The 22790-nt window shown below is 43.6% G+C and overlaps 1 protein-coding gene across 1 annotated transcript in view; it reads left to right on the forward strand.

Moving 5' to 3' along the window:
* pvrl2l (PVR cell adhesion molecule related 2 like) overlaps positions 1–22790 on the forward strand; it is a 238994-nt gene that overhangs the window by 209920 nt on the left and 6284 nt on the right. The window contains exon 7 of the mRNA XM_046417116.1: positions 19698–19827. Coding sequence (XP_046273072.1) covers positions 19698–19827 — 130 coding nt within the window. The remainder of the gene's footprint in view (positions 1–19697; positions 19828–22790) is intronic.

Consider the following 22790-nt stretch of genomic DNA (forward strand, 5'->3'; position numbering starts at 1 on the left):
CCACCTCAGAGCAATATGGGCTTTTACAGACGAGGCTCATTGCAGTGCACATTAAACACTTGCCTTTAAAAGCTTTGGAAATGGAAGAGAAGAATAAACAAAATGACTAGCATGCAGCTTTCTGGCTTGTTTATCATTTCTTTTTCTTTTTTATTTCATGCTTCAGTCTCTGATCGGCGACATCAGAGGCTGCATTTAATAGATCCGTCTCACCAGCACTTTCAGTCTCAGGATTGATTTTGGCTTTGCATCAGTGTGCTTGTCATTCTGCTTATAACTGCACAAATGTGCACTCACGGAACGAGGACATCCAGTTCTTAGAAATCACATCAAATGTGGCTTTCGACACATTTCAGCACACTCATTTTGGGTTTATCAGAGCCTCAAAAAAAATCAGAGGCTCAACCAGACCACTGAAGTTGTTGTAGAGGGCAGTGAAACAATAAGCCAAAAGACGTTTTACATTGTGAATGTAAAAATAATACCAATAGATGCTCTTCTGAGAAGGATTTCTATAAGAGTTTAGGGTGTTTCTGTGGGGAATTTTTGTCCATTCATGCAGTAGAGCATTTGTGAGGTCACACACTGATGTTGGACCAAAAGGCCTGGCTCACAATCTCCCTTCCAGTTCATCCCAAAGGTGTTGGATGGGGTTGAGGTCAGGGCTCTGTGTGGGACAGTCAAGTTCTTCCACACCAAACTCATCCAACCATGTCTTTATGGAGCTTTGCTTTGTGCACTGGGGCACAGTCATGCTGGAATAGAAAAGGGCCTTCAACAAACTGTTGCCACAAAGTTGGAAGCATAGCATTGTCCAAAATGTCTTGGTGTGCTGAAGCATTAAGATTTCCCTCCACTGGAAGTCAGGGGCCGAGCCCAAACCCTGAGGAACAGCCCCATAAAGAGCCGTGTCTGGATACTTTTGTCCATATAGTGTACTGTGAAGCAGGCATATAAAAGCAGGATGATGCAATAGGATTAACATAATAGCTTCCTTCATTTTGGACTTTCTAGTTCTTCATTCCAGTCGTTTGCAAACAATCCAAATGTATTTTCCCTGTGCAAAGAAATTAAATGAACTAATTTCAGTGTGAAATGATGTTGTTTGTAAAAGCTGCTCAGGCCGGGCTGTTAATCTCTGTCGGCTGAGTGACTTTATTGCAAACCTCTTCTTCATGTGCACCAACTCTCTCTTCTCTTCCTGTCTCAATCGTGTCTCTTGACCTTTCTTTCTGTCTCCCCATCAGATGGTCTTCAGTCGTATCCTTGTGGGTCTTAGCCTTCGCTGCCGTCCTTATCCCTCGCTGATGTGTGTATACAGTCGCTCTGCCCTGCTCCCCCTCCCTGTAGCTTTGTGAACGTGTGTGTGTGTGTGTGTTTGTATTCTGTATTCCCTCCATCCCAGGGCTTTGGGCTGTTAACCCTGCAAACACTATCGCTCATCACAGTACACAACAAGAGCTTAAGAGCGCTCAGGGAAGAGTTCATCTCCCTCTGCTCCTCTCTTTTCTTTCTTTCTTTTCATCGCTCTCTCTCTTTTACTCACTTGTTTTTATCTCTTTTCTATTCCCTCTCCTCCTCTCGTTCGTCCTCCAGAGCTCACACTTAATACTTCACTTTCTGTTGAGAACAGAAGAGCGCAGGCTTTTCTCTTCCTCTCCTGTCTTGTCTTTTGATCCCTCTTTCGTAATCTCCTTCTCTACTTTCTTCTTCTCCAACTTTTTTCTGCTCTCATCCTGAAGGGAGTTCACTCTGAATTAAGAAGCACCTCCACCTGAGGCTGGAAGGTGTCCATGTTTCATGTTTCATGTTTCATCGAGCAAGAAAAACAAAGCGTTCTTGGCTATAGAAACCAGTCGTAGTCACGTCAGGCGCAGCAGAAAGTCTGACAACTTACTGGTGGACGGATATTTTACAGATGACATTTCACAAAGTCCAAAGCCAATTTCCAACTGACGCGGAGTCATTCATCAAGACAACAATTGTTTATCTGAGAGATGAGTTTGCATCATTGCTTCAGACAGAGTTTCTTCATCGACGGAAAGAATGCTTCAGTTAGAGGGGGTTGGAGACTGACGACGGCGTGTAGGGCGCAGGCATTGGAGGCCAAAAGGGATAAGGGATGAGGGAAGAGACTGACGGAGGTGGAGAAAGGAGGGAAGATATAAGAAAGGAGGGAGGAGGAGGCAGAGAAACTGACGACAAGCCAGATAAACAAAGAGGATATGAAACAGAAGAGGGGAAGGCAGAGGGGGAGGGAGAGAAGGCGTCGAGAAGGAGGGATGAAGGGAGGAAATGAGGTCAGGAAGAGCGAGAGAACAGAAAAAGACTTAAGGTGGGGAGTCTTTAACAGAGGAACGAGGTGATGGATGAGCGTGCAGGAAGTGTACAGAATGAGAAAATGGTCTCTTTGGTGCTGAAAAGCCAGAGAAGAAAAATCAGCTGTTAGCCCTGGAGTGTGTGTGTGTGTGTGTGTGTGTGTTCACCCAGGAGCATTGAGTCAAGGCAGGATATTGTCTGAGGTCAAAAAGTTCATTGCTAGCTGTTGGGGCTGCAACAAATCACTTCCAGACAAACACACAAACAGGTTCGCACGCACGCACACACACACACACACACACACACACACACACACACCAAAGCCAGCTCCCTCGACAGCAACAGTGCGACTGCTTTGTCGACACAAATACATTCACAGTGATCACGTACAAGCAAGCTGTGGATTGTAAAGCGTGCAGTTCACCAAGTCTAAACTCAGATGTTTGCTAGTGGTGATGCCCTCGTCCTGACGACAGATTCAGCAAGTGAGGTTTAAATTCCAAGAAGACAGTGTTGCCTGTACACACACACACACACACACAGCAAATCAGTGCAGTACATTAAAGATTACCTGCAGCCCTGGAATCTGCCGCAGGAACGATGAGGCTGTGACGGCTTCACCTCAGCAGTCGCAGAGAAAACGTTCAGGGCCAAGACAAGAATTACTACCGCATATGAGGTTATGAGTTTTCTTGATGACTTTATATTCCGCCTTCAAAGTGTTACGGTGCTTTTGCAGAAGCGCTGAAACGGGGAGTGGAGTATTTGAATGAAAGATGCACAAACATGTCCTTCAGTGTGTAATGGCATAACAACCTCATCATGCGAGTGAACAGAAATACCAGCAGAGAGTCACGAGGTGCACCGCTGCCGAGTGGTCGCACAGATCTGAGATGTGAACAACATCAGCAGCAGAAGTCAGGCAGCAAACAGGGCTCTAATGTGTCTCCGACTTTAATGTCATTTAAAAAAAAAACAAAGAGGACAGCCATTTTGTTTTTCCACACCTATGAGGTCCTACTGTTCCAGAGGCAACCGTGAGATTAGTGACGTAAGAGGTTAATGTGGCTTAATCCCCACCAGGTAATTATCTTAATTACTTCACCGCTTTCAGTTTTCTGAGCACATCTGTACACTTAACACATGTGTGTGGCATTAAGCCTGCTGGAGCCCTCACATTGTGAATGTAAAACACGAGAAGACACAAAAGTACTGCGCTCCATAACATGCGATATAACAAGAAAGTGCTCAAATATCAGAGTGAGAAAAGTACCAAATATGAGCCCACTGAATGTTGCCCGACTTCTGGATGTGACAGTTTTCTGGTAATGCACATCCATCACACGACCGCTGAGGCAGAATATCAAAAGAGAAGCTGTGTGTATAAGCTTTAAGTATTAAAGTATTAAATAATTTAATTCAGTCTAAAAATATTCCATTAAAGTGTAAGTCCTAAATTCAAAATGTGACTTTCTGTGGTAGAAGTGCAGAAACTACTATCAGCAACATCTGAGCATGGAAAGTAAGAGAGTGTTATATTATGAGTAATACATTGTGTATTATTGGAGATTATTACTGAGTATACTTTACTGGTCATCAGAACTGAGTATTTTGTAGTTTAATAGTAAAGCACTGCATCATAATTTATAAGCTCCTCTTAATCTGTAAGCTGTCAAATAAATGTAGTGGGCTAACATTAAATGAGAATACCTCAGTAAACTACTTCAAAACTGCACTTTCCAGTAATGAGAAAACATAAGTCATATTTCTGCTCCACTGAATGACGTTTACATTTTTATATTTTCCTCCATCGCTGCTTTATTTGTCGGCTCAAGCTGAAACAGCCTCATTTTAAAGAGTAGCAAACCATAAAGGTTTGGAAGTGCAGATTTAAAGTGTTTTAGTGCTTCAATTATTCGGGGCTTTTTTCATCAGACCATTGTCAGAGTGTCCAGTCCTTGAAAATGTGGAATTTAACTGAAAGTACAGATGGTTCAGAGCTTTATTCTTTCATTAACCGCCTCTAGCCCTGAAAAAGAGGAAAATTCAAAATGACACTTATTAAAGTAATCACACAGTCAGTCTGAACTTTCCGTATGTTCAGTGAAAATTTCCTGTTTAGGCTTGTTTCAACCATGGCAGGAAGCAGAAGTGTTGTTTCCTCACTTAAGTTTTACCTTTTGCACTCACTTGGGGGTTGGAGTTTGTGATTTCAGTGCACAGCCAGTGGATGACGATGATGAGCTGCTTGTTAAAGTGGTGATTATTAAGATTTCACACGTGTGGTCACTGGTGGTCACAACTGCAGGTCCCCCAGTCTTTCAGGGCAACACATTTTTAATAAACATTTCCAACATTTTGTGAGCAATCGTGGTCTGATTTTGATTCTCACACGGACTGAGTGTGACAGCAGCAGAAGTTTGAAGCGTGCATCCCGTCACCTGAAGGCTTCTTCTTCCAAACTGAGCTAAAAACATGGAGCGATTTGCAAATGTAAAGCAAGTTAGCCTCACGTAGCTGCTGGACCAGATAGAAACGTAACTCAGGTTTACTGGAGGTCACACATGGCTCCTTCACGCAGCGAGAGGAGCACGTTGTGTCTGTATTAAAGCTTACATGGACACATTAAATCTGCAATACAGTGGGCCGCTGTGTGTGTGTGTGTGTGTGTGTGTGTGTGCACATCTGCACTCTGCTCCTGTGTCCCCTGTGTGTAGATGTCTGTGTACACATTGTCTCTGTCCCTTTTTATATTTCTGTTTATCTCTCTGCCCTTTGTGTGCAAATGTGTGTGTGCGTGTGTGTGATATTATGATGTGTACTATTTTGGGATTGTGGCTGTGGGTTTATTCACCTTGTTGCTGTATGCATGCGTTGATTTGTTTTGTGTGTGTGAGACAGTGTGTATGTGTGTAGGTCAGCAGCGAGGGGGACAGATGACCGATAAGGTTCCAAGGACAGGGAGGCCACGAGGGCCTTGGGCTTTTTGTTTGTGCGTGTGTGTGAGTGATTCGGTGTGGCAGTGGATGGCAGGAAGCATACGGTTCCCCGCCAGCAGAGAACAGTGTCACAGGGAGCGGAGCTAACACACACACACACAGACACACAAAAAGGGCAAAAATACTCTACTAACAAAACACACACACACACACATATAGAGGTGTAAACCGTTATTCACATATACACTATACAGACAGAAGTATCCAGACACCCCTCTTTCTGAGGCTGTTTCTCAGGGTTTGGGCTCAGCTCCTGACTTCCAGTGAAGGGAAATCTTAATGCTTCAGCATACCAAGACATTTTGGACAATGCTATGCTTCCAACTTTGTGGCAACAGTTTGTTGAAGGCCCTTTTCTATTCCAGCATGACTGTGCCCCAGTGCACAAAGCAAAGCTCCATAAAGACATGGTTGGATGAGTTTGGTGTGGAAGAACTTGACTGGCCCACACAGAGCCCTGACCTCAACCCCATCCAACACCTTTGGGATGAACTGGAACGGAGATTGTGAGCCAGGCCTTTTGGTCCAACATCAGTGTGTGACCTCACAAATGCTCTACTGCATGAATGGGCACAAATTCCCACAGAAACACTCCAACATGTTGTGGAAAGCCTTCACAGAAGAGTGGAAGCTGTTAGAGCTGCAAAGCTGTCTGTGTGTTTAGACTGAGACGACATCAAAGTCCCTGTTGGTGTGAAGGTCATGTGTCCCAATACTTTTGTCTATATAGTGTATTCTTTCACAGTGAGAGAAAACCGACCCTGCCACACACACATATACCCTTGCTGTTCCTCTATTACACACATGCTTATTAACGCACACCCACTCTAATAAAACTCTTGTCTGAGACTTCAGGGATTCAGATTCTCCAACAAGCTGCTCTTGTAGGATTTCAGAGTTTCAGTTTGAAGTTCTTCGACATTGACATGAAGGAGCTGCGCTACACTCGACCACCTTCTTTTCTTCTGTCATGAGTGAAGAAGGTCTGACAAAAACATTCATCACGGAGACAGAAGAAAAGGCCATGACATTCGGAATGTTTTTTATTGTTAGCGAAGGTGAACTAAGGCAGCACAGATAATTTGGTCTCAGACCTCCTTTGTGTTCTATAATGTATTAAATGTGTGTTTATACAGCTGAGACCACCTGCTAACTTAAAGCTGCAGGCCACTGATAATTAGAAAAGTGACTGGAAAAATATATAAATGGTAAAATCTATATCATTGCATCTCTCAATGCCAGGCAGGCATGCAGGGCCTTATCCCGGTCTCTGAACCCACGATACGATCTTTACTAATGCAAAATATAATAACTCCAACAACCCGGCGTGATTGTGTGCACGTTCACACCTCGATTCTTGATAACAGAACGGCTTTGGCAACATGAAAATAATTTTCCTGCCTGTTAAGTATGAGGTTTGTTAGTTACACTCACAAATACAGACTGTATCTGTGTGTGTGTGTGTGTGTGTGTGTGTGTGTGTGTGTGTGTCTATTTTTCCTTCCCTCTTTGTACACACTGAATCACTCTCACACACAGCATTTTGCAGCCATCAGTGTAATACCCAGTCCCCAAACAGTTTAAATGCAACAGAGCATCTAAAAGGGTGAGAGGATTAGTCAGAGAGTGTGTGTGTGTGTGTGTGTGTGTGTGTGTGTGTGCATGCAGATGTGTGGGAGAGTGAATTAGTGAGTGTGTGCCACATGATTATACTGTGTTTTAACTGTAAGTTGTGTGCATTTGTGCAATTTTATATGTTTTATGGTTATCTTGTTTTTTGGGGGGGTTTATGTATCTTTGAACGTGTGTGTGTGTACGTGCATGCGTGTGTGTGTGTGTGTGTGTGTGAGTCAGTGACCTCTGCAGGCCACCTGTCTGCATGTCAGACTTCCACCCTCTCCTGTGTGTGAGTACGCCTCTCTTGACCTCTTCATCTCCCACAATGCCTCTCTGCTATCACCTGCTCCCTGAGCTCATTGCTCATGCAGAGTTACCTGGTAACAGATAGCTGCTGTTGCCATGGCACTGCCGGGGCACCCAGGTGTCCAAATAGCTGTCTGAATGACAAATGATTGGCTGCCAATGATTGGCTCTCTTATTCCCCTCTCTCTCTCTCTCACTCTCTCTCTCTCTCTCTCTCTCTCTCTCTTTCTCTTCCACATAAACAGATGCATATAAACATGATTTGAGTCCCAATGATAGGGAGACACACACACACACACACAGTCACTTCCTCACACTCATGGGCGTGATGATTGGTTGTCAGGAGAACATGACCCCGATTTGGGCCTGCGGGACTTGAAGTTGTAGCGTGAAGTGTGTTTGAAGTGGCTTGAAGTGACATGTGGTGTGTGTGTGTGTGTGTGTGTGAGTATGTGTGTGTGCGTGTGCGTGCCCATATGTGCAGGAGTGAGTGAACTGAGTGATGAAGTAGGTTGAATATTAAAAGTGCTCCCTTGGCTTCAGACCTGGGCAAAATAGCACTTGAATAAATTCCAAACGCTTGAAATAACCCGCGGAGAGTTTGATATAGCTCATCTCTGGCCTCCACTCTCGAGGCCAATCCAGCTTTCTGGTGAGGCTGAAATTGAGCGCACCCCAAGTCCTTCAAATATCGCAGCCTACTTCTGCATCCCCCCATTCTCTTGCAGGTATTACCCTCGTAGCTCAGCCTCTTAACCACGCTGCTCAGCCAGACGATGCCGAGTGCCAAATTGACTCTGCAGTTCTTTCTCTCTTGTGCCAGTGTGAAAAGCTAAAGAGGAGTGGATGAGTGTGCAGTTGGCAAACAGAAGTCAGACGCTCGCCGTGACTCGGGTTTGTTGTCATTAGCAGCTTGTCGTGAATAGTGAAGCTCAAACTACAATATTTTGATAGCAGCAACAGAGTTCTTGTGCTTCTGTTGTTCATTTGGTACAAACAAGACAAGAGTTGTAATCATAAAGTTAACCAGACGTAAATTCACTGGACAGTTTAGGTGACTGGAATCCTGTGTCATCCGTGCTGCATGGACCCACATGGGGAAATCAAACCATCAGACCTTCTAGTGTCACATAGAGCTGAAAACAAAAAAAGAGGCGTGTTGTGAGCTGAGGGGAGATGGTTGTTGTCTGCTGAGCGCGTCTCAGTCTCGTTTTAATGAGCAATTTCTCATAAGATCACATTCTTTGTAGTTTACACTCAGCAGTTGACGGTTTAGCTTAGCTTTCACAGAAGTGCTGGTTGGTGCATTTTGATTTCTCACCACAAACAAACAAACTGGACCAAAGCTCTGACCGAATGATTTGTTTGGCCTCCTGGAGGCAATCGGATCAACTATTGAGCACATCACTGGCATATCATCACCTTTTCAGCTGATATGGTGGACTTAATGCAAACTGCTTCTTATTTAGCTCCCAGCGATGTGGAGAATCCACTCAATCTCTTTTAGCTGTTTAGCTGCTCAAAGCGCCACTAAATTCATCAGCTTGTCTCTAACTGCTGTTGGCTGCTGAGTGAGCAGCACAAAGTTTGTTTTTCGAGCTTTTTCAAAGAAAACAGCTGCCTGCCGCTGCAGAAAACAAGGCTGAAACCCCGCAAGAACTCCTTCAGCGTCGTCACATAGACTCTTTAAGTATCAGCTGTTCATGAGGGATTTCACATTTCTTTTTCTGAACATGTAAAAACATGTTTAATTCTCTTTGTTCTCAAGTTTTACTGAATTATCACAGTGAAAGAGCTTCACTTTGATTGCTGCATTTTATGTTTCTTTTATCGGATTTTTCAGTTCATCCCAACATCTGATCCAGAGTCTCGGTGGGTTTTTACAGGATCAGAACAGCATTAGTTCCTGACCTAGCCTGAGCTCTTGACAAAAACAAAGAAACACATCCTGGGGAAATAAAGGAAAAAATACATAAAAAATGTCTGAAAAATCAGTCCTGAGATGTCCCGGTACAGAACAGATGCTTTAGGTTTGAAAATCCCTCTTTAAAATGATCACGTAGTGGCTTCATTATAAAGTCAAACACAAGTGAAAATTATAAGCTTTTAACTCGTTTGAACCCGCTGCAACACATTAATCCCTCAATAGCTGCGTGCACCTTTTCAACAGCTAAAATTGAAATTCAATACCTTTAATTCTGGTTTCTTTAAATACATGCAGCTTTGTGCGTTTCTGGCCTCGCTCTCTTTTCTTCCCATCAATACTCTCCAACTCTGTCCGAAATTCTATTAAAACTTAAGATATTATTGACAGAACCTACAGCTGTTCGGTCTTTGGCGCATTCACAGCCTGAGAAGTAAGTTTGAAGAAGAATTAGAAAGAAAATTAACAAACAAAATGTACCAAGGTGCTTCGATCTGTCGCCTTCGATGTGCTGGACAGAAACAAAACGGGACAAAAACTCCCACCAAACTGTCAAACCTGCTTAGGATGAAGTCAATAATAATGCACAAAAATTAGAAATAGTGAGCGTAATGGTAAGGGTGTTTATATAATCACTTTTTAAGTTGATGTGGTGAACGTTTTCCTATTTGCACATTCAGCAGACATGAAGCAACATCCATCCAAAGTCTGATACTCGCTCTCCTTTTAGCTCTGCGTTCCCTGGGGAAATCTGCCTGTTGAAAGCTTCATTTCCTTCCCCGTCTGCTCTCTAACTTTGTCTCATGGCCGTGTGGCGCTGAGCAGGTGTCGTCACAGTGAGTTTTTAGAGATGTTCTGCTGAGAACGGCTGCCTGATGTGACCAAGAGAACCAAAACAACAAGCTGAAAGATGATGAGATGGTCCGTGATAAATTTCTGTCACCGCACCTTTATTATTTGATTTCTTACAGCAGGGGGGGGAATATTACGTGTTAAAAATCGAATCTAAAGCCCTTAAAATGTAATCAAGATGCCACATCATGATTCTGTGTGCAGAGGGGTGCTACCCGTCGGGCCCCAGTGCCAGATAGTGACAGCATGTTGTTCCCTCCAGACTTGAAGGATGTTATTCCCAGCACAAGAACAGCAAAGTTCTGATAGTGTGCTGCACTCACGCTGTGGCCTAATCCCTTTAAACTGCTGAAGTGCCACCTGAAAGAAACCGCTCGCTCTTTTGTCGGGTTAAACAGCAGATACTCCACTCCAGAAGGCGCACGTCCTCAGTCCTCTCGGCCCTGTTGAAAAACCTCTTTTGATGGACTCGCTTCACTCCCCGCCTGCCTCCCTGCCTCCCCTCCTCTAAGTGATATGATGTAATTTGACTAGGTGGTTGACAGCTCTTTTAGGAGAGGGGACATCTCGAAATGTCAGCATACACAAAGAGAAGAGAACATGCAGAGGGGGTGGAGGTGGAGGTGGAGGTGGAGGCAGAGAGTGAAGACCAAAGAGAGAAATTCACCCGAGATCGTTCTTCATCGTCTTTTCTCTTCTTACTCTACTTCTGCCCTTCCTCTTTTTTCACCTTCATCGTTTGTATTTTCTCCCTGTTTTCTCCTCCACTCTCTCCCTCTCTCTCTCTCTCTCCCTCTCTCTCTCTCTCCCTCTCTCTCTCAGTCTCTCGGTGTGACCTAGTTTGATCCTGAATGGTTTGGGGGCTGTCTGTCTCTGAGATAAACTCATTTGCTCTGGATCATTTAGAGAGCAATGCCATTTCACTCCCCCCACCCCACCCCCACCCCGATGTTATTTGGGGAAGCAAGCAACAGAATGTGTCTGCATGCGAGTATAAGTGTGTGTGTGTGAGTGCGTGTGTGGGTTATTGTGCATTTGTGTGTTCTTTAATCTGTTAAGTGAGTAGAGACATATGGGGAGAAAGGGCAGAAAACAGCTCACACACCAAGCTGTCAGAAAATGAAAGGGGATCTCTGGCTTCAGATAAGGTTGTGAAGTGTTGCATATCCGAAGATATCTGTCACACAAACAGAGGGAGCACTGATAGGCAGATTTATTCAGAAAGGTCACGCCATGCTTCAGCTTGTGTGTGTGTGTGTGTGTGTGTGTGTCATGTGCGCTGTGCAGTGGGACTTAAAAGATCCCATCAGACCTGCTTCTCCCATTAGCGACAGACATAGGTGCACATCACGTGTGTTTTGTTTTCTCTGCAGGCTGCTGAAATCCGTCACGTCCTGTAAGCCGTGCTGGGTTGGGTGGCTCTTGTCTCGTCTCAGAAGGCTAATTACACTGAGTGCACAGTGATGGAGCTGCCTTGATTTATTTATGATTCCTCCGCTGTCCCACTTGTTCTCGCCAGCCGAGTCATCATCCTCGATTGGCAAATAATTCCTGTTTCCTCATCCTTTGTTCTCCCTTGTTTCTCCTTGTTTTTTCCTTTTTATTCAAAACTGCTCTTCAGGCATGAAAATGAAAATTCAACCCTCTCTAACACACGCTTATGCACAGTTACAGAGCATCTCCGATCAGCCTTGGGGACTTTGTCTGTAGGTCAATGAGTGCAGCTTTATTGAAGGACTGATACCAAATTCCTGACATTTAGCATTGATAATTTAAACAACTACAGTCGTTTCTGTTCTGTCAGCCACTTTGTGCTGTGGCTGCACTCCATGTCCTTTGCTCTTCCTCCACAGAGAAAATGAAAACTCTGGAAACTGGGAACTGTGATGAAGTGGTTGTTCTTATGAAATCATTTTGTGAGGGACACAAAACAAGCTTCTGAATTTGCCAAAAAGCTGCAGCATCTCTGTTAACAGAACAAAGACCAACCGTGTTCACTGGTCTCTCACAGCCCTCATGGCCAGCCTTCCAGGCTTCTTTTGCAGCCAGTAGATGCTTACAGCAGTTGCTCCCAGTGCCGTTTCTCTTGGTTTAGGAATTAGTACAACTATCTTCAAACAAAGCAGGGAGCAAGTTGTAACACTAATATAAACTGAACTGAAATTGAAAAGTAACCAATTGAAAATCCATTTTCTGTGATTTAATCAGAGGCATATGGAGGCAGATGGTTGTATTTGCAGACATGGCTCATGTAAAACTCTTCTGACATCTTGTTTGTTGGTGTTGAGACTTCGGGGAAATGAAATGCATCCTCTGAATGGATTTATAATACTGTCATTGAAAGGCTACTGGCAAAATTTTTATCACTTTCAGCCAATTTATCCCTTTTGTTCACTTGCATTGTAGCAAACAAAAAATAATACGAGGCAAAGATTTTCACTGCAGGGGACCTGTGGTTTTGCAATGTAAAACAGCTCCAGTTTTACATAAAATCAGCTTCAGTGTGCAACACACTACTCAATTATGCTGATCTTCATGGAGCTCTCACGTTTGTGTTTCTTCTCCCACTCACCTTCTCCTGTCTCTTCTCTCCTCTCCCCTCCCTCTCTCAGCTTCTCGTACCTCTCTTCTCAAGTGCCTTTCTGGAAGGAATAAAGAAGCTTTTAGCCTCTAAGATTATAATCATTCCTTTTTTATTCATCATAATTGCCCACTGATTGCAGTAATTCCGTGCACTCATAAATTTAGTGGTCTTTTTTAGTGCTCGGTGGCCGCGCACACATACGCTCGCTGTGTTTATGAATTTGTGTTTTCTTTGTGCCTGTATGTGAGTCAGTTTCTCTTTTCAGAGTCAGTATAAATGCGAGAGGGCGCGCTAATGTCGCCGTCTGTGAGTCAGAGTTTTAAGGCGAGGGGGGGGGGGTGAGAAATATAGGTGTTTTTGTAGAGGAAGGACAAAGCAGCGGGGGCATTTTTTCATGTTGGCACAGCAGCAAAGAGCAAGTGAGCAACAGACTGCGGTACAAGGCGACAGAGCGGCTGTGAAAAGGAATAAAAAAGCAGAGTGATTGAGAGAGTGTGTCTTAACTGGAGGCGTATAGAAGTACTGAGTGCAGCAGTCTGATGAAGAGCTGAAGGATGAACATGAAAGGAATGAGAGAAAAGAGAGTAGCAAAGGAGGACGACGAGAGAGAGAGAGTGAAAAATAAAACAGGAAACTGAGAAGAAAAAGAGAGGAAACGAGGATAGTGAGAAACTGAGGACGAGGCAGTTGTTGTTCCAGTGTCACTCATGGCCTCCCTCGGGACTGTTTAGACCTTTAAAATCTCCTCCTCTTTTCCGCAGGCCACCAACACTCCTATCACCCCCCCACCCACCCGCCCCAGCTCTCCTTCCCTGCCACCTTCCCTCCCTCGGTTATCGCTCCTCGTCCCTCCCTCCTCCTTGAACCCACACCCAGCTCAGTTTGCTCTCCTCCATCACTGCTTCACCTTGACTCTCCTCCTCCTCCTCCTCCGTTTTCCTTTCTTCCTCTCCTCTTTTGTTTTCCTTCCCACCGACTCGCAGATCCTCTCATTCTTTTCCCGTCTTCCCTCTTGTTTCCCACCTTCCCTCCAACACTGAAGCAGCTATTTATAAATTGACGTTCAGGGAGAGAAACAGAATGACAGGAAGTGCGTCAGTTGTTGTGTGTTTGTGTCTGGCTGCAGATTCATTCAGACATACTGCATTACTGTCATGTTACATTTCAGGTACGCGGCTGAAGTGTTTTGTCACAAAATGTCTCTTTTAGCTCATGGACGTCTTGAGATATTTTGGGTCAAAAACGATTGGCTGACAGAAGCTTAAAAGGTCTGAGGCAGCCATTAATTTAAAAATACTGAAATGATGGCTGAAGAGCAGCAGCAGTCTTTGAGTGCTTAGTGTTTCAAAAGCTTCCTGTGAGAGTCACAAGACTGGCCAGCAGTTTAAAGTATTAATACTAGCAAAAGTAGACTTGATCTTTTGACGTGGCTGCCAGGAAGGAGAGAAAATTTGGCTCTGATCCCAAACCAAGTTATGCCATGTACAGGATCTCTAACATCAACACGTCTACTTTTTAGTACTACAAGCAGCTACTGCGCTGTCATGCAGCGCTTTGAGGTAAACGCCCGAGTCTGCTTCTTCCTAATTCACTGTAATGAGTGTCAAACAGCGTTTCTCGTTAGCATTCTCATGCAGAAAGACTGGACCATTTTGTGTTACACATAACAAGTGTGACTTCTCTGTGTGAAGTCTCTGAACTGAACGAGGTGATATGTGTTTTTGTTTGGATCCTATTGACACCAGGATCAATAATGCATCATTGAACCTTCCAGCTGCTGATTTTGCAATTGACAGTACAGCGTGCTGATAATGGGATGCTCTTCTGTCAGGTATTGGGACACTCCTCTTTGTTTTTGAATTCGGGTGTTGGATGGGACTGTTTCTCAGGGTTTGGGCTCGGCCTCTGACTTCCAGTGAAGGGGAATCTTAATGCTTCAGCACACCAAGACATTTTGGACAATGCTATGCTTCCAACTTTGTGGCAACAGTTTGTTGAAGGCCCTTTTCTATTCCAGCATGACTGTGCCCCAGTGCACAAAGCAAAGCTCCATAAAGACATGGTTGGATGAGTTTGGTGTGGAAGAACTTGACTGGCCCACACAGAGCCCTGACCTCAACCCCATACAACACCTTTGGGATGAACTGGAACGGAGATTGTGAGCCAGGCCTTTTGGTCCAACATCAGTGTGTGACCTCACAAATGCTCTGCTGCATGAATGGGCACAAATTCCCACAGAAACACTCCAACATGTTGTGGAAAGCCTTCACAGAAGAGTGGAAGCTGTTAGAGCTGCAAAGCTGTCTGTGTGTTTACAATGAGTCCCTGTTGGTATGATGGTCAGGTGTCCCAATACTTTTGTCTATATAGTGTAGTAAGCAGTTTAAATTCCTGAACTTTACAAGCTACCTTTTACTGCTACTTTTAGTACTTTGTGTTGCTGTGATGCACATGTATGTGTATCTGTGTCTGTGGGTGTTTGTTTGCCTTTTTATCAAATGTGTGTGTGTGTGTGTGTGTGTGTGTGTGTGTGTGTTCGTGTGTGTGTGTGTTTTCTACATGTTGTGTACCAGGGAGAGATAGTTAAGTGCAGGCCTTGGGCACAATGTGTTTCTCTGACGGCTAATACAGTAACGCAGCCCACACACTGAAGCGTTTGATAAGAGAGAGCAATGGAGCGCTTTAGACAGGGATTGTTGTTTCAATTTCATTTAAATTGCGTGTGATTCGGTAGCAATTTCTCACCACTTGAGTGTCACATGGATAATAGCATTATATCTGCACATTTGGGGTGTTTTGCTACCAGCTGATGGAGTGAGAGATGGACAGAAGCAGACAGAGCTGAGCAGGAGTGAAGGTCTGCTGTAGTGTGTCTGTGTACACCAGTGTATTCCCACCCACTCCTTTTACATAATAAAAAGCAGTTTTACAGCACGAAGCCCAGGCTATTGATTTAACAGTATAAATGTTTGATAATTCACATAAATATTCTACAACTCCAGCAGCAATCAGCAATGACTCACTGATGAGGAAATCGAGCTTCGTGTTACGTAACTCTCATGGATGGAGGTGAATGAACGTGAAAGCTGGGGTTCTTTAAGGTTTTCAGATGTGTAACGACTGATGAGGATGAGGTGAACCCGGGACAGACAGGAAGTCTCTCAGCGGGTGTGTTGATTCAGTGCAACCAGCAGGAGGGAGATTTGAGTAATTGGCGTGGACAAACACGTGGAGCATCATGTGAATCATCCTCTCCTGCAGCTCGGTGACACATTGATGAAAACTTTTGCTTTTCTCACTCTGAACTTGAACCAAAGTCTGGTCAGAAGCCAATAGTTGAGGCGAACTTTGAGCTCGTTATCAAAGCATTGGTGAAAGCTGAATGAGTGAATTTTCATTAACTGCCCTCATTTCACGTGCGAACTAAAACTGTATGATGTGAAAAGAAAATAATGTCACATGAGAACTGGGATTTTTCCACGTGGATGCAAATCACATGAAAGCACATTAAATTAGCATGTGAATTTCACATTTTAACACTTTTTCTTTTCCATGTAAACTAAATGTTTAACATGTGAAAGTAAAGCAATTTATAAATGAAAGTTTCCGCCTAAGAAATGTACATTTTCACATGTGTATAACGTTGTGTTCCACACGTGGGTTGGACTTTCCACATGCAAATGTTCTCCATTAAAACACCACCGCAGGACTTTTGCATAACCTGATCACCAAACCTCAAGATCCCTTACTTTAGTCTCCACACTGGTTCCTGTGCTGTCCAGGAACGCCTGAGATCTACAGATCTGCTTCTGCGACATGGCAGCTGTGTGTGTGTGTGTGTGTGTGTGGAACTTAATCAATATCAAAGCCTCCAGGTGAACGCAGCAGACGTGAGCAGTAATTAGTCAGCCAGTTAAGATCTGACAGTGTTTACCTCACAGCTATTAAAGTGCAGAGTAGGTTTTGAGAGCGAGCAGGACAACGGGACAGTAGGTGTCATCGTCGTGAGTAAGCAATAACAAAGGTCTGACTGTATCGCTGACTGTATAGAGCCGCCTCGCTCCTTTTCCAGTGTCCTCCAGAGTTGTGGGTGCATTTTGGCAGGTTTTGGAATCCTTGCATGCAAACGCCTTCCAAGAGCAGAGCGAACTCGACTGGCTTTGACATGGAAGTGAAGCATTGTCCCTTTAAATCTCGAGAAGGCGGCTTCCCTGTGTGCTCCATCATCGTTTTCATTTACCCAGGAGTCAAATGAAGCTGCATCCTTTTGAAACCGGTTGGTGAAAGCCCCCTTACCCTCTCAAACTTCTAAAAACTTACGAAACACATTCAACTAAATCCTGAGATCAGACTGTAAAGGAGGTCCCACAAAATGAGGATTCTGCTCTCGCATTCTGACCTTGTGCACTGTGTAATCCTGGCTTGCGGGGTGAGAATAGCTTGGGGTAGTTTGGGGCCTGCTCAATAGTTTTGTTATCAATAAACATTAATATTTATGCACATTAATTTCTCTCCTGTGTCCACGGATGCCATCCCCCATTTGCTGCTTTTTTAATTCCTTCCTTCCTGTTGGAGGGAAGCCACATCAGGGTAGGCTGCTGTCCAAAAAATGTAGAAACTAAATTTGTGTTGACATTATTTAATAGAAAAAAGTATCGCATCTTTCTTATTAGGAACCCAACTTCTCCAACAGCTGTGTTTACTCAGGGTTTTTATCTGCCTTGCAGCATGAACACAGGTGGAGGGGCTACACACTTGTTGTCGCAGGGTGCAGCCACCTCTGGGTTTGCCTGCAGGAACAGGAGTGTCTGATGCTCGCCGCCTGTTTCTCTTCTCTTCTCTCCCTGCAGCAGGTCCCGCCGTCCTCCTCTTCCTCCCCACCCCTCCCGTGTTGCCCGTGTGGCATTTCTCATGCAGCATCACGACTCATTGTTTATTGAAAAGGCACTTGGTTATCAGCCACAAACATCAATGGCAAACATTGCCAGTGTAAACTTTGATAACACCACGGCACACATCAAATGAGCTTTTGACTCAAGCACAAGGAGGAAGGAATTGCCTCAGTTCACATGGGTGTGTGTGTGTGTCTCCAGCTGTGAGGAAAGGACAGTGTCATTACCTCCATCTGTCTCTCCATGTCGTCATTGTGTATTCCTACTTTTTTCTCTCCCACAGACACACCATCTTCCTTTCCTAACTCATCCTTCCTCACCCTCATCTTTCCTCTGTTTCTCTCCTCCCCGTTTTCGTTCTCTTCCCTCCCTCCTTCCTGTTTGTGATCATACATAATAGAGACGTGCTAATCTATCTATCTGTCTATCTCCCATCCATCCATCCATCTATCTATTTATTTATCGATCTAAGCTTGGAACAAACACAACGCCACCTGCTGGCTACAAGTAGTAACTGCAGCCCATCTTAATGTGATCTGAGACACAATCTCACTCTCAAATTATCCTTCTTGCCCATATTTTCTCACTTATCACTTGTAGTATCTGGCTGTGCATGTAGTTTCATTAGTTTATCAGCATCTAAAACTTTCAAATGTGTTAAAGGTAAGATGAATATTATTTTGGAAGATCCAAAACTCAACAATTAAATGCTTAAAGGCATCTTATTTAAGCTAAAGGAACGTTTTTTTTTCCCAATCGGTAAAACCACAGTATTTATTTCTCTTGATTTGGGGAATAAAAGAACCTTTAATTATCTTCTTATGCCTCCATGCTGGCCGGATTGTTCAGGTTGTCTCTTCATCTGTATGTAAGATTCTCGTGATCTCCAGAAGTCACTGGACTTGAACTCAAAGATGAGCTAACCAGATTTTGGTGGTCAAAGGTCACTTTTGACATCCAAAATCACTGTGACCTTCCTTTTTTCTTGGCTGTAGCCCAAGGTTGAACATGTGTGTGAACTCCACCACAGCCTGCCTGGTTGCACAAGGCGAGGTGGTACTTCTGGTTTGAATCCAGATGGTTCTTCCTCTGCTCCCTCCAGGCTGATGGTTTCTTGGTCTCAGAACAGACAGTAAAGGATGAGGATGATATCACAGTTGACAGATGAGAAAAAAAACTTTCTTTGTAACAGTGAAGAAAGAACTGTGTTCTCGATTGATGTAAATGTGTTTTAAATGTATACAACTGCATCTTGATGTGTTTCAGCAGCTTAAGGGGAGACTCGAATGACTGTGCGCAGCAAGAATAGTGCAGTGCTTTTTTATTGTAGCAGAAGCAGCAGCAAATTGGCTTCGTTTTTAGATAAACACTCATACAAATCAGCTGAATGCATGTAGTGAAGCTAAATCAGTGGAAAACGTAGAGGTAATTACTCTTTTATCGTCTCTGTATCAAATGTGGTGGAGAGCTTTTACTTCAGTGGTAGTGATGAAATACCATTTCATAAAAAAAATGACCAATCAACCTGTGAAAATCATTCAGCCCTCGCTTTGTTGTTTCCGCCAAAGCTCCTGTCGAAGTCAGTGATTTTGAAGAACCATCCGTGGTGGTTATTGTGTGCTGTACACAGCTGCTCTCAGCAGCAATTTTTTGCTTTTAAATAAGAGCTGTACACTAATGAGAGGCTTTTACAGTCAATTTAGATGCCTCGCGACATCCGGAAGTCATAAACTGCCCTTTAATTGAAAGGAGATGTGGAGGTTATGAAGGACATGAAGCTGCAATGCAAAGATTTACGACATTTGTGAGTGTCGGTGAACAACAGAGTTGCGTTCTTCACCGTCATGTGACCGTGCTTCAAGGTTACAACGCAGCAACTCATACAATACGGACGTGGAATGGAAATTTGACTTTGGATGATCTGCTTCTACATTTCATATTCCATTAAATTATTAAACCAAACTGTTTCTGCGTGTGTGTTTGTTTTACATATACAATTAATAATGAAACGCTGCTGACTCACACAGCCACAAACTGCTTTCTCTCACACACACACTTCAGCACTGAAACACATAGAGAAATACAAATATTGCAAGTGAGCAACATAAAACTGCCAGGAGCATTCACATGAAATTTAAATGAGTCTGCAATAAAATTCTCTCTCTCCTCTTTGTCTTCTTCTCTGTGTCTTTCACCCATACAAGAGGAGAAGAGAGAATTCACTTCGGCCCCATCGACTGGCGCAGTAATCGGTGGGATCCTCGGCGCCCTCATCTTCATCGGCCTCATCGTTGGCGTCGTCTTCTTCATCCGCAAGCGCCGAGAGGAAGGAGAGTAAGTCTTCATTAGCAATCCTCTATCTGCTTCATCGTTTATTAAAACTCCTGAGCCGGATTAATCTGCCCCTCTGGCACTGAGGCTCATTAAAACTTATTACACGTCATGGGGGGACCCAGCAGAGCTCCTTCGGTCACAAATCCTGACCTGAAGTTTGTAGCGAGACGCCTTCTGGACATTTTACTCCCAAAGTGCTTGGCCCCTGCATTCAGCCCTGCAGCAGTAAACAGGAATGTAGTAAACCTTCCTCACTGTAGCTCCATTTCAAGCGGTGACTTTCCTAACTGAGACTTCCTGTGGAACAACAGGGTATATCATATATTAACCAACATCCATTGTTTTACAGCCTATAAAGTCAAGTTAATATGTTTGTAGACTGTGGGTTACAGACACACAGTTGAAGACGACTCAATGTGATGAAAAGATGCATTAAGATGGAATTCATGAAAAATGTGTGCACTACATGAGTCTGTCTCCTTAATAGAATGAATCATAATAAAATGACCCCTGGCTCTGTTTTGAGCACATAATTCACATTCCTGAAGGCCACGATGTGTTCCCAGCATCACTTCTGCTCTCTGTGGATGCTGCAGAGTTCACACAGAAGACACAGCATTTTAACAGAGTGTTTAACAGACGGGAAAGTCGTTGCTTCAGAAAAGGCTTTGCTCCAGCTCCCGAGATTTTCGCTCCCAGCCCGTAAGACGCTGACACTAAAGTGTGAGCTCTGTGTTCAACTCTTAATCTTTAAAATGTAGACCACAACTATAGGAAATTTATTATGACTCCATTACACCCACTCATTGGTCTGAAATTGGATTAAAGGGATGAATGTCCAGGCTTAATGTCAACTTAAACAGTGCCAAAGTCAGAGATTTTTCCTGTTTTAGCTTGTTTTGCTTTTACAAAGTCACATGTAGGCTGCTGTGTGGTATATTGTGTCTAGGAAGTCGTGTCTACCATACAAGCTATGAGATTTAAAAAATATCCATATGTATATGTATATCCTGCCTTCACGCCTCCAGACAGTAGACATACAAAGTTAATAACTGTTTAATGAGTCAAAGGTACAAAAGTTAAAGATGGTGAAACATCTGGCAGCTACAGATCCACATATTGTGAACAGGAGTGGGAGGAGATCATATTAGAGCTAAAAGTAGCGTTAATGTTGAACTTCAGTCTATCAGGAAGACTGAAACTAGCCTTGAAGTAATGAACCTGCAATATTTTTCTAAAAGCAGCTGTACACAAAATGTCCAAACGAGGTGTGCAGCCACCGAGGCATCACCACGTATTAAAGCATCTGTGTCCTTCTGCAGAGAAAGATGCACCTGAGTGGGCGGGCCAAAAGCAGAGAACGCCATTAGATTTGTTGTCTCTGAGTCTGTGTGGATTTCCAGTTGGATTTCCATGTGTTCCTCTTGTTCTCATCTGCTCCTCACCAGGAGGACGTGTGGGCTGAGTATGCTGGTGTGTGCAGGGTTTAATGGTATTATCACATGGACCTTTTCTGCCACTTTTCTGCTAAAGTTTGCCGTCGAGTATGTAGAATATATTTTTATCATAGCTTTGTGGGGGAGGGGCTGTTTGCTCTCAAATCCTGACATTTTAGATAAAAAGCACTAATGAGGTGACAGTTACTGAGCCTGCTGGGTGACAACAGACACTGAACCACAAGTGTTCTCCCATAAGCATCTTGGATAATTCTCAAGATCTCTAGCATCACTTTAGCACAACTTCTGCAAACACTCGGAACAGAAAATCCTTCCACCTGTCTGTAACTCTCATTCCTCTTGTCCTACTTGTCTCTATCACATGAAAAAAAAACAACATGTACAAGTAGGTTTTCACATGCAAAGAAATTGCCTAAACAGTCACAACAGTCATAGTGAGAGAAAAGAAAAAGAGGAAAATATATGTATGCTGTGGCTTTCACTGTGATCTCTAAATTATATGCACCTTCTGCATCTCTGCAACAACGTTTTCTTTGGCTATGCTTACAACAGCACAGACAGACAGCACAGACAGACAGACAGACACACGGCCTTGTAAGAGCAGTCCAGAAGAACTCAGGACATCCTGCAAGCAGGATGATGATGCACAGTTATGCTGAATGGGGGGATGTTTTAAACAAAAGGAAGCTCAGAGAGCAAAGACCTCCACCAGAGCCAACAGTCGTCTCTTTCATGGCTGCAAATCCGGGAGTGCAACCACTGAGTGTCTGGGTACACGTGCAAAACCATTAGAATGAGGTCAAAAACATGGCGTCATCATCGTCAGACGTGTATTCACTATGAACTTCTAAAGCAGAAATATCTCACATAAACAGATATTTATGAAAACCATAAAACATTTAAATATCATGAATATTTGTATAAATGTCAAATATCAGATTGCTTCAGCTGAAATAACTTTGTGAACTGGCAGCTTGTTAACAGAAACAAAAAACAGTTGCAAAAAAACCTGCATGTTCAGGAGGATTTTAATCAAATTTGAATTTGGCTAAAAAAAAACCCTTGTTAGTGTCATTAGATGGAAGACGTGTGTGTTCATGTTTCCATAGCCACATGTTAGCCACTGTTGAACTTTGCTGCTATCCATCCTCAGCCAAATACTCCATTTCACAATTTTAACGAAAGTGGAAAATAATTAGTGTACCCGCCCTGTGATTCAGATCGAATTCAACATGTAATGGGCTCTTCTTTGGCCCAGACGGCATCCGTCCACCAGCGGCCTGTTTTTATAATTTGCACTGAATACATGAAAACAAAGTAATGCATTGTACATTTGTTTATCCTGTTATCTAGCGAATTGAACGCAGCTTTGGATGGCGGGTACGCGGAGCCATTATCCAATTAAACAAGAGCTCATTTGTATTTTGCATGTTTTCTCTCCACTAGTCTGAAAGAAGATGATTCATGGAAACAAAACAGCCCACAAAATTGACACCAACGTGAAAA

This window comes from Scatophagus argus, chromosome 17, assembly GCF_020382885.2.
Source record: "Scatophagus argus isolate fScaArg1 chromosome 17, fScaArg1.pri, whole genome shotgun sequence".
NCBI lineage: Eukaryota > Metazoa > Chordata > Actinopteri > Scatophagidae > Scatophagus > Scatophagus argus.